A 12091-nucleotide genomic window follows, 5' to 3' on the forward strand; every position below is an offset into this window, starting at 1 on the left:
TTCATCCCAGGTGGCTCCGTGGTTTTAAGCTTGGTAATGATTTCCAATTCAGCAATTTCTCTTTCTAGTCTGTTTCTGAAATTTTTCTGTAATAAAACAGCTGCTTTGAGATCTTGTATAGAATGTCCTGGGAGATTGATGTGTTCTCCTACTGGTTTCTCTGTCTTATGGTTCCTGATGTCAGATTTATGTCCATTTATCCTTTGGCGTAGGGTTTGGCCTGTTTGTCCACTATAGAGAGCTGAAGGGCACTGTTGGCACAGAAGATGTTCAGTAAAGCTCAGAGCAGGGCTGGCCCAATACATTTTGGCACCTGAGGCATCCCTCTGCCAGGGAAGAAGGGGTGAGTGGAGATCTGCATCAAGAACAAGGGAATAATAAAGACCTACATCAGGAACAAGGGTGGGAGGAGACCAGTGGTGCCTCCTATTCACCAAGGTGCTGTCGTATTGGGGGTGGGGTGGGGACTGCTGAGGCACCAGCAGATCCAGCCTTCAAGGAGTACAGCTATAGCTACCACTGGATCAGCAGCAGCTGTGGATGATCCATTTCTTGGAGGCTGGATCTGCTGCCTTAGTGGTTCCTGCCACCTGAGACAGTCTCTTCACCTTGCTTCATAGGTGGGCCAACCTTGGTTCAGAGGAAGACCCAGGAGGCAGGACTGAGGAATATTCAGAATCAGCAAATAAGACAATAATTCAAGATAGATACACATCCAAACTCGGATAGACCTTGTTACTTGAGGAAAGTGCCACTAAGACAGAAGCTTCTCTTCCCTATCCAGGAGGAGCCAATGGCCAGCCTGGGTGGAGTTGGTCCAGAAGGTTCTTTGGTGAGAAACTACAGTGACAGGGCTTGCCATGTGGGATAGTGGTCGGCAGTTTCCTGACAAAAGCCATGGAGGAGTTTCTGCATTGCTTTGCCTTGGATACCGAGTGAAGGGGCCAAGAATCCCATCATTCACAGATGACATTTGGAGAGACGGTCACACATGAGCATTCCTCCCTCCCACCCACCCACCAGATTTCTTGCAGTCATTGCTAAAAAAAAGGCTTTTTAGAGTTTTGGATTGGCTTGCAAAATGAAGCTCATTATTTCTGTTTCACGGAGGGAGGGGACAAGTCCGTTCAGCATTCCAGTCGGCCACGCTCTCTTTCAGGATACTGATTCAACTCCCTCCCCAACCTTCTCATTTTCTCCTGTTCTATCACACAACGTTCCAGAGCTACGGTCCATGCTCAGAGCCATAACTCATTGGCAGAGCATCTGCCTTGCGTTCAGAAGTCACAAGTTCAATCCCCAGCATCTCCAGGTAAGACTGGGACAGAGCCCTGGTCTGAAACCCTGGAGAGCAGGGCCGGCTCTAAGGCAAGACTGGGTGGCACAGGGCGCCAGGGCACCGGGCCGCCAGGGGGCGCAGTGCGCTGCAGCGGTGCAGTGTGCTGCGCCCGCCAGACAGCCGCGGTGAAAAATGGGGCAGGGGGGGGGCAGAGCGATCTTCGCACCATGGCGCCCGGGCGCCCGATATGCTTAAGACGGCCCTGCTGGAGAGCAATGCCAGCCAGTGTAAGCAATATTGAGCTACATGGACCAAAGATCTGATAAGGCAGCTCCCAATGTTCCTATGCTCAATCTATAGCTGATTCCTTGGTGGGGAGGTTTGCCCCTTTAGGGTCTTTAAAAAACAACAACAACTTCTGAGCAACCAACCTTGGATTTGCTAATATCTCCTCCTTGTTTCTCTGAGACTCCAATACGTTGGGCTTTCACTACCTGTGTTCACTATTAGAGGGAGTGATGGTGACTAGATTATATCCCTGGTTCCTTTCAGGTGCATCATCTAAAGCTCAAAGACCAGTCCTTTATGTGCCCACACCCCATATTGTGCTGATAAGTGTCAATGGATATGCTGGTATAATGATAACCTTGTTCTTCTTAAACTCCCATTCATTTCCGTGACTCTTGCATGGTGGCTGTTTGGCAGTAGTTTTTAATCAAATAATTGTTGTGATTAGGCTGTCACACAGAGAATGTTAACATTGGTGGGCAATGGTGCACAAAATTGCATATGCATTGGAACAGGAGTTTCTGGAAGGGCAGCTCCTTGAATGTCTGAGGGAACAACAACAAAAGAATTTTCCTTCCTAATTCAAGAACATAAAAAGCGGCCCTTTTCAATGCACAACATCTAGATGTGAATAGTTTGCAATGAGCTGGGCAAACAAATTCACCAGGAGACCTCTGGGATGTCCTAATGAGGCCCATTTGCTTAGCTATTGACATGTTTCTCCTCCACCATTGTACCATCGTCTGTATCTGTCAGCAGTTTGGACCTTAGCAGAAACCTAGATTAGTAAACTATTCTGGAATGTTATTACACTAAGATCCAGCTTGCAGACTTCCCATTGGCATCCGGTTGGCCAATGTGATGCTGGCCTAGAAGGGCCATTGATGCAATCCAATGGGTCTTCTTATGTTCTTATATGGAGGGTGTGTGCTCAGGCCTCTGAGTACATTCCAGGAACAAAGGGCAACAGGGTTGATTTGGCCCCTGTGGTTGAAAAGTGACATGAAGTCTCTGGATTGCCCAGGTCTGGTATAAATACTCTTCTGCATTTATTGGTCAACACTAGTTATTTTCAGCCACTGGCCTGAGGGACCTTGAGCTGGATACCCTCCAGGTTTAGTTTCAGATATGGCAGTCTCCTTATGTGGATAGCGTCATTATACAGTTTAGTCCCTAGGGGGCACTGGACTTCAGTTGTATCTAGATGGAGTTAAAAATGTGCTCTTGCTGCTCTGATCTTGATTAAGAGATAGGATAACATTCTTGTTCAGCCTCCTGAGATGGGCCACAGGAATTTGCCAGTCCTTTGCTAGCACCTTTTAGGGATTTAGGGCTTTGTGAGCAGTGCACTCACACTGGGCGCTGGCCTGAGGGGATGCCATCTCAAAGCCCAGTAAGTGAGATGCTTGGCTTTGGGAAGGAAGTATGAGGCCCTGACAGGGTCCCAGAGTCTTCTCTTTTCCTTCCCAAAGCCTAGTTAGCACTTTCCCAGCTTTGGGGAGGATATGGGCGGAGTATAGGACCCTACCAGAGCCTCATGCCTCTTCCCAAAGCCAAGTGCCTCCTTACCCACAAATTTGGGGAGAAATTTTGGCCTCACACAAGATGCAATAGGATCCTAAGAGTAGGAAGGGACTCCAAGGGTCATCTAGTCCAACCCCCTGCAATGCAGGAATCTCAACTAAAGCATCCATGACAGATAGCCTGTGAAGCAAGAGAGCTGAACTAAAGCTATCCTTGCAGTGGACCTGATCCAATAAGTAGCTTAGGTCCTAACCGAATTATTCCATCAAAAACAGGTTGCTCCAAATCCCTTCTAATTCTTCCCAGCAATAACTTAAGCTTTGCAACGTTTTGCTAGAATCTTCACAGCAGCCAGGAAAAGAAGTGTTTCTCCTCTTTCTCTTCCCCTGACCATACAAGGAAAATGGATGAGATCATTGGGTTCTGTATAGTCAAAACAATGGCAGTTTCTTCATATTTACTCAAAGAGGGTTGTAAATCAACAATGGATTGCAGTCTCTCTAAGTTATGTGCAGAGGGACAGGGGGAGAGAGCTATCAGTCTTTCATCCCAGCAGGTTAGATGAGATTAGCACTGTTCTTTATTATATTTGTGTGCCCCCCCCTTCTGAATCTTGATTGCTTTTTTTTTTGCTTAGAGTTTGTTTATGCATAATGCCCCATTGTTGGCTGTGGGATTCTCATATCAGACAGTTTGCAACTTCTGAATCCAGGGGAGTTTTTTTAAAAAAAATACAGCCACAATATTATTTCCCTCCCTCTCAACTAGAGCCTCCAACCATCACTGAACTCTGCATATAAGCCTTTGCCAACCTGGTATCCTCCAGAAGCTTTGGACTACAAATCCCATCATCCCCAGCCAGGATGCTATGCTTGCTGGGGATGATGGGAATTGTAGCCCAAAACCTATGGAAGACTCCAGGTTGATGAAGACTGCATTGTATTGATATATGGATGCAGTTGTCACTATTCCCTGCTTGTGAGCATCCCCTAGCACCAATGCTTGACATCCTTGGGCAGCTGCTTGGGGACCCACAACTAGGGCTGAGCAATATCTGGGTTTCAACATTGTGATGGAGCTATGTAGAGGCATTGGCTGGCTTCATGGTTTTTTCCTGCATTGTGATTTTTTTCTGGCGCCTGCAGAGTTAGCAGGGGCTGCAGGAATTGAGAGAGGCATTGGTGTTTCCCACACTGTGATTTTTGCATAGCGCGCACACACACACACACAATCACACACACACACCATGAATCGCAATATATTGCCAGGCCAAAAATTATGAAACCGATATCACCATAGGCAACAATCTGTTGAAAAGCCTGAAGTATGCATTAAGCTGTTGGAATGTTGCAGCCGGTGAAAAGACGTATGATGCAGTTAAAGACACACCCTTTCCCTTCTTGTCCCCTACTTCATTCCTTCACATACCCCCCCCCAACCCGTCCTCCCTCCCTGCTTTCCTTCTCTGTTTTCCCCCAACCCTCCTTTCCCTTTGTCTCCAACCATTCGCTGTCAGGAAGTGCCGCATCCGAAGGGCTATTTCAGGACTACGTGGCAGCAGCAGAGACTAGCAGCAATGGCAGCTACAACAGTGAGTGGATCTCGACTCCAGTGGGAGGGGGGCAGTTGCTTGACTGAGAACCTGGTCACTGGGGCGGGGCAGGATAACCATGCTATGGATAACCCATGCTGTAGATTAGGTGCTTGGGCAGACTGCAATCTCTTGTCTAGAGGTCCCTCTGCAATCTACTAATTTGCTCCTATTAAAAACATAAGAGTGTCGGAAGAAATATCAACAACCTCAGATATGCTGATGACACAACCTTGATGGCAGAAAGTGAGGAGGAATTAAAGAACCTTTTAATGAGGGTGAAAGAGGAGAGCGCAATATATGGTCTGAAGCGCAACATCCAAAAAAAACAACAACAACCAAAAAACCCAATGGCCACTGGTCCCATTCACCTCCTGGCAAATAGAAGCTGAAGAAATGGAGGCAGTGAGAGATTTTACTTTCTTGGGTTCCATGATCACTGCAGATGGTGACAGCAGTCACGAAATTAAAAGACGCCTGCTTCTTGGGAGAAAAGCAATGACAAACCTAGACAGCATCTTAAAAAGCAGAGACATCACCTTGCCGACAAAGGTCCGTAAAGTTAAAGCTATGGTTTTCCCAGTAGTGATGTATGGAAGTGAGAACTGGACCATAAAGAAGGCTGATTGCCGAAGAATTGATGCTTTTGAATTATGGTGCTGGAGGAGACTCTTGAGAAGATCAAACCTCTCCATTCTGAAGGAAATCAGCCCCGAGTGCTCACTGGAAGGACAGATCCTGAAGCTGAAGCTCCAATACTTTAGCCACCTCATGAGAAGAGAAGACTCCCTGGAAAAGACCCTGATGTTGGGAAAGATTGAGGGCACAAGGAGGAGGGGATGACAGAGGATGAGATGGTTGGACAGTGTTTTCAAAGCTACGAACATGAGTCTGACCAAACTGCGGGAGGCAGTGCAAGACAGGAGTGCCTGGCGTGCTCTGGTCTATGGGGTCACGAAGAGTCGGACACGACTAAACGACTAAACAACAACAACAAATATGTCAGCAACATTCACACTATACATTCAAAGCACTATAATGCCACGTTAAGCAGTCATGGCTTCCCCCAAAGAATTCTGGGAGCTGTAGTTTGTTAAGGGTGCTGAGCATAGCTGCCAAGTTATCCCTTTTTTTCAGGGATTTTCCATTATGCTGAATAGGCTTCCTCGCGAGAAAAGGGAAAACTTGGCAGCTATGGTGCTGAGAGTTGATAGGAGAGCCCCTATTCCCCTCCTACAGCTACAGTTCTCAGAGTGGTTCAACAATCAATCAATCCCTCTTTTCACAGAAAGCTGGGGGTCATAGTGTGTTAAATCTAGGTGCTTTAAATGTATGGTGCGAATGAATGGGGCCTCCATCTCCTCTCAGTCATCACCTATGTCTCATTGCTCAAACTAACGTGCTCCAGCCAGTGATCTAGATGCTGATATTTCAAATGTATTCCTCATCTTGGTGGCTCCCCTCCACAGGAGCCAACTCCTAGGAGCCAAGGGGTCTTTGCCCCCCATAAAATATTTGAGGGGGCCAGGCCTCCTCCTCCTTGATGAGCATTGCCATTCAAATGTTGTGTCATGTGATCAATATGCAGTGCAGGGCTTACCTTCCCCCCAATATTTTATTCAGTTTGCCACCCCTCTGTGCCCCTTTGCCGCCGCCTTCCTAATATCTTGGAACCACATCCTTTTACAATGCTCCCTTCTTTGTACTGGGCTGCCGCCTTCTTGAGACCCCCAGCTCCTGAATATCCAGCTCCCCCCCCCCGGCTGCTTATGCTCCTTCCCTCCTCGGCACATCAACCTGACCTGCCTTTTCTCTGGGATGAGAGCCGCTCAATCGTTCTGTGCCTTGGGGTGGGGAATTACCCCCCCTCCCAAAAGCGGACAAAAGATCTGCATAAAATTTGCATGTTCTGATTCCTATGTATAGATGCAAATTTAGATGTATAGATGCAAATTTAGAATCTATTACTATAATTTAAATGGAAGTGTCATAGATATCAGCATAATGAGAAGACTGTCATCAGGGGACCTGTTGCATCTGCTGTCTGACTGTTGACAGGCATCTTCAAGGCCTCCTCTGCTCTCCTTTCTTAACATGCTTTAGCTTTAAGCCAGGCTTTGGACTGAGCAGCCCTTCACCCAGAGGACTCTTTCAAACAGAGGAGTGTTCTCTACATAACGCAGCACACCGGGTCAGCCTATTATATGACCAGCCTTTCTCTAACTTAACTGCTCTAATTGCTGCCAGGAGTTTCATCATCATCCCTTGGATGAAGGACCACATAGCTCAGTGGCTGATCACATGCTTAGCATGCAGGAAGCCCCAGCTTCTGTGCTCAGGATCTCCTATTGCAGATATTATTATTGTGCAATTTGAAGCGACCAGATGTATGAGAACTGACTCCTTTTGAAATGAATCATTGCCCAAACCCATGGAAATGTTCCCTTTTTTAAAAAACAAACAAACAGGCCTTTGGTTGATTTGATTGACATCCTATGTCCTTTTAAAATACGGTGGGGGGTTTTTTTGGAGGGGGGTGTTATTGCCTTGTTTTTATTTTGATTATGTATTTTGTGGCTTTACATTTTGATTTTATTATGTGAACCTCCCTGAGACTTCTTCTGGGTATAGGGTGGTATCATCATCATCATCATCATCAAACTTTTACTTGCAGAACTCTTCAAAACAAAGCATAAACATAAAAAGATACATCCAAAAATATCCATACAATATCTTGTGTTTTCCAGCACAGGCTCACCATCTTAGAATTAAAAAATAACTTCAGCAATCAAAGCAATGTCTCTCTCCCCGATTCCATCCTGCCATCTATGTAGCTCTTTTTGCAGAGCCATTGTCACATCCTTTCTTTCTCTGTCATGTTCAGAGAAAGGCCAACAGCTACCACCCTTTCAAGATGGTGATTTTGCAACTCAACAGCCTCATCACATGATCAAAGGTTGCATTCAGTTAGTTAGTTGCTAGTCAACAGGTAATCATTAACCCATTGAGGAGCTTAGAGTCCTGTGGAAAAACCCCAATGTTAGCAATACACATTTAGCCATTTTCCATTTTAAACCTTCATTAATATACAGGTATTTTAATTTCAGCACCAATTAAACCAATTATACTTAATATCACCTTCCCCCACACTTTAAAGGCTCAGTTAACAAATGATGAGGAAATCTCTGCCTGAGATCCTAGAATTCTCACAGCAATGAAGAAAGTGCACGAATTGTTTGATGTGGTAAAATGCAGCTTCCTTCACCCCTACCCAGTGGAGGCTGGTTCCTTCGGATGAATGGGGCACTGCCCCACCAAACCCAGACTGCCCTCAGTCACTCACCTTCCTTCTTACTTTAAAACCAGCCCAGCTGGTGCCTCTGGATGTCAGCTTCCTCCTCAGTCTCAGGCTACATTCACATGGCAGTTTATTCCATTTCTCCGATGTTTCCCTAACTGTTAATTTCCTTATTATATTTGATCTTCAACATGATGTAAAAGCCACTTCTGGGAAACTTGATTCTGGAGAAAATCTGTTTGCAGCCCTCTTACCTTGAAAATTGTGCAAGTAAGGTTACGAACTTTGAAACACTATGGTGACATAAAATTATTCATTTTTTTTCATGGGGGAACAGAATCACACATGTGCAGAAAGGGCAGGGGAGTTGCAATGACACCCAATTACACAATCCCACAGGTGGGCATGAAATTTAATGCAAGATGCCAATACATTGGGACCTCAGTTGTTGAACGCTTCAGAAGTCGAACGTTTTGGCTTTCGAATGCCGGCAACCTGGAAGTGAATGCTTCCTTTTTCGAATGCACATCAGAAGTTGAACAGCTTCTGAGGCACATTTCTCCATTTTTTCAATGGATTTTGCCAATCGGCAATTGTGCCTTACTTGTTGAACGTTTTGGAAGTCGAACGGTCTTCCGGAACGGATTAAGTTCGACAACCGAGGTTTCGCTGTATATCAGCCAAAAAGCCAGAGTCCCATATCGCAACAGGTACTGCAGTATGAAAGGAGCATTAGAAACTGAGACATAAATGCTAGCATTATAATCAGGAAAACTAATGCAATACTCCTCACGTGTTAATCTGCCTAGCTCAATTGGTTAGTTAAAGCATGGTGCTGATAACACCAAGGTTGCAGGTTCAATTCCCATATGGAACAACTACATATTCCTGCATTGCGGGGAGTTGGAATAGATCAAGGGTAGGCAATCTAAGGCCTGGGGGCTGGATGCGGCCCAATTGCTTTCTCAATCCGGCCTGCAGATGGTCCAGGAATCAGCGTGCTTTTACATGAATAGAATGTGTCCTTTTATTTAAAATGCTTCTCTGGGTTATTTGTGGGGCATAGGAATTAGTTCATTCCCCCCCCCCAAATATATAGTCCAGCCCACCACATGGTCTGAGAAAGGTTGCTGACCCCCGGACTAGATTATCCTCAGGGTCCCTTCCAACTCTACAATTATATGATATATGATATGATACATGAATGCATCTTCAGTGTTGCCCTTTCAGAATTCAACAGGGAGGAGGATGGGGACAAAACTACAGCTGATTGGCTCTGGCTGCCATTGGCTCTGGCTCCACCTATTGTTAGTCTCCCTACCAATCCCGAAGGGCACCAGCCACTGCTGTTCCTACCCAAATCAGTCTCAGTCCTGCATTTCAATTCATCATCTTTTCCAACCCAGCAAATGGACCAAATCCTGTTGCAAAAGCACAGACTGAACGTTCTCCTGGTATAAGGTCTGCTCGTTTATTAATGCTCTAATATATTATATGGACTGATCTCCCCTCTCTCTCTTACATTGTAACGTCATTCTAGTAGCTGTCCTTTTTCACCAGACAGCCACCTCTTAGCTGTTAGCCTTCTTCTCCTTCTTCTCTTGCTTTCGTTTTTTTTAAAAAACACCCAATTTCCCACCCCCAGTCTATAAAATATGCTGATTAAAAAATTCCCTTAGTACATCTTGTATCATTTAATAATATAGCAATTAAATAATGTTAACACACTGGGGTGATAGCAATTAAAGGAGTGAAGCTGCTACGGGGGAGGATGAGAAAGAATTCTCCATGCTGCTTTATCTAGAGGGTGAATCACGGAAACCACGCAGTCCATGATCTCAAACGCAGACATCCCAAGCTTTCAAAAGCCCACCCTTACTTGGAAGCAAATGCCACTTCACATATGAGTAAGACACACAGTGTACATAAGAATCATCAAATGGGGCACCTTACAGGGCATTCCTAATGCAGCTTCCAAGCTCTTCCTATCTGCTCCCAGCTTAGCCACCCATTCCACGGACAATCCTCCTTCCATTCGGAAGGGGTCTTCCACTGAGTCAGACCACCTGGTCAGTGTTATCTACATTGATCGATAGCAGCTTTCCATTGACTCAGGCATAGGGCACTCCCAGAGTCCTGACCCTACCAGGAGATACTGGGGTTCTAAACTTAAGACTTCCCACATCCAAACCAGATGTACTACCTATGGCCTCTGCATAACTCTTTCAAGGTCAGGATCTCTGGCCTTCCTAGTTGCTACATGTCTCTTAATATATATATATATATATATATATATATATATATATATATATATATGCTCTCTGAACATTGCAATTCAGTTCTCTATCCACGGAAGGTGTACAAAATAACTAAAGTGGGCACACATATAACTAAAGTGGGCACACCAATGCATACATTAGTGAAAATAAAAAAAAAATGCATTCCATCACAGAAAATTGCTTTGCAAAAATGTGTACACGAGGAGGAATTTGCACAAGAATGTGGACTAATTTCCATTGGTCTTTTGTTGTTGTTGTTGTTAATGCAAACTGGGTGGAAATGTAGAAAACTGAAGGCTGGAAAAAGGAGAAACAGAGAAAAACTGAAATTGATATATTCACTCATCTCTGGTTGTGATCCATTGCTTGCATCTTACCTCATATGAGAAAAAGATGATGCTAGGGAAATCCAACTGAATACAGGTTTTGCAAGCAAAAGGCCTCATATTCAATCTCTGATTTCAAGGGGTGGGGTGGAGGGGAGAGATCTTAGATAGCCGGACTAGGAAACAGCCCCAGCTAGCTGGGGACTATCACACTGGACTAAATGGGCCAATGGCTTGATAGAAGAAGGCAGCTTTCTAGGTTCGTATGCTAGGTGTGCAATGCATCTAGTTGAATTTAGGCATGCCCAGACACTGAAAATCGCTTCTGCACAGGTGCGATTTTCGGTTTCTGGGCATGCGCAGAAGCGATTTCTGGCTTCCAGGGTTGCGCAGAAGTGATTTCCGGCACCCCGGACATGGACAGTGCGGCGCCAGAAATCACTTCTGCGCATGTCCTGCCCATGTCTGGCCCCCTGATGATTGTCGGTGGGAATGATCCAGCCCACAGCCGGAAAACGTTGCCAACGCCTGGTCCAGGGGGTCCTTTACTTTTTACCGTTTTACACGTAAAATTCCTTTAAAGCACATGTCCCCCCCCCCAAAGAATGCTAGGACCTGTAGTTTTTTGGGTGCTATGAATTGTAGTTCTGTGAAGGGTGAGTGACAGTTCCCAATGTTCTGTGTGCTACATAACGTGCTTTAAATATGCATTAAATATGTTGTGTGTACACAGCCTTATCAGTATGCCTGTTATCGTGTTAGGGTTGACTGAACCACTAATCAATGGCAGTTCTTCTCATTACTTGATTACTCAGCATTTGCTTTCATGGTGTGGCTAACTGGAATGCTGTATCATTCAGTCATTAAATAATCATATCCGCTTTTTTATTCTTCTTTTTAAGATGAGTTGTAAAATTATGCTTTATCAAACATCCATTACTTAGCTGTCCTGTAAATCGCTACCATCAACAAGACAGTAATTTTAAAGTCGGGAGAACATCTTGACAATTCTATTAGTGGATATTGGATATTGACAATTCCACACACATATGCCCCATGAAAAACTCAGGTATCCTAAGTTTGTATCAATACCAGATAAAGGCACCAGGGCTCTCAAGCCATTCCCCAAATACCTTCCCCCATCCCTCCCAAAGGAACACATGAAATAACACAAAATAAGTCTTCTGGTATCTTAAAGACTAACAAATTTATTATGGCATTGGGTTTCGTAGACTCCAAATCATACACAAACAAAAAGCATTATGCCTTCCTTGATAAACAGTAATAAAATACCTCTGAGAATGTGCATGTTCATATTTTAAACTCACTTAACCCATCATTATTTTCGCTCACTTTGCACCTTTGACTGCTTACCAACTCTCAGTCTAACATACATTCCGTGGCTGTTGTGAAGATATAGAAAATAGTATAGAAATAGCTGCAAAAGGGGACTTAGTGCTTGTATTACAGATATCAAGTTTTGGTTTCTTTAACCTGAGCAAATGT

The 12091-nt window shown here is 44.8% G+C and overlaps 1 protein-coding gene across 3 annotated transcripts in view; it reads left to right on the top strand.

The window, feature by feature from the left end:
• NTRK3 (neurotrophic receptor tyrosine kinase 3) overlaps window positions 1–12091 on the top strand; it is a 416191-nt gene that overhangs the window by 373664 nt on the left and 30436 nt on the right. For 2 of the 3 annotated variants that reach the window (XM_060282684.1, XM_060282685.1), the window contains exon 16: window positions 4608–4682. The exons of the other annotated variant lie outside the window; for it this stretch is intronic. In XM_060282684.1, coding sequence (XP_060138667.1) covers window positions 4608–4682 — 75 coding nt within the window. The remainder of the gene's footprint in view (window positions 1–4607; window positions 4683–12091) is intronic. 3 annotated transcript variants of the gene reach the window in all.

The sequence above is a fragment of the Zootoca vivipara genome, chromosome 14 (assembly GCF_963506605.1).
Source record: "Zootoca vivipara chromosome 14, rZooViv1.1, whole genome shotgun sequence".
Taxonomy (NCBI): domain Eukaryota; kingdom Metazoa; phylum Chordata; class Lepidosauria; order Squamata; family Lacertidae; genus Zootoca; species Zootoca vivipara.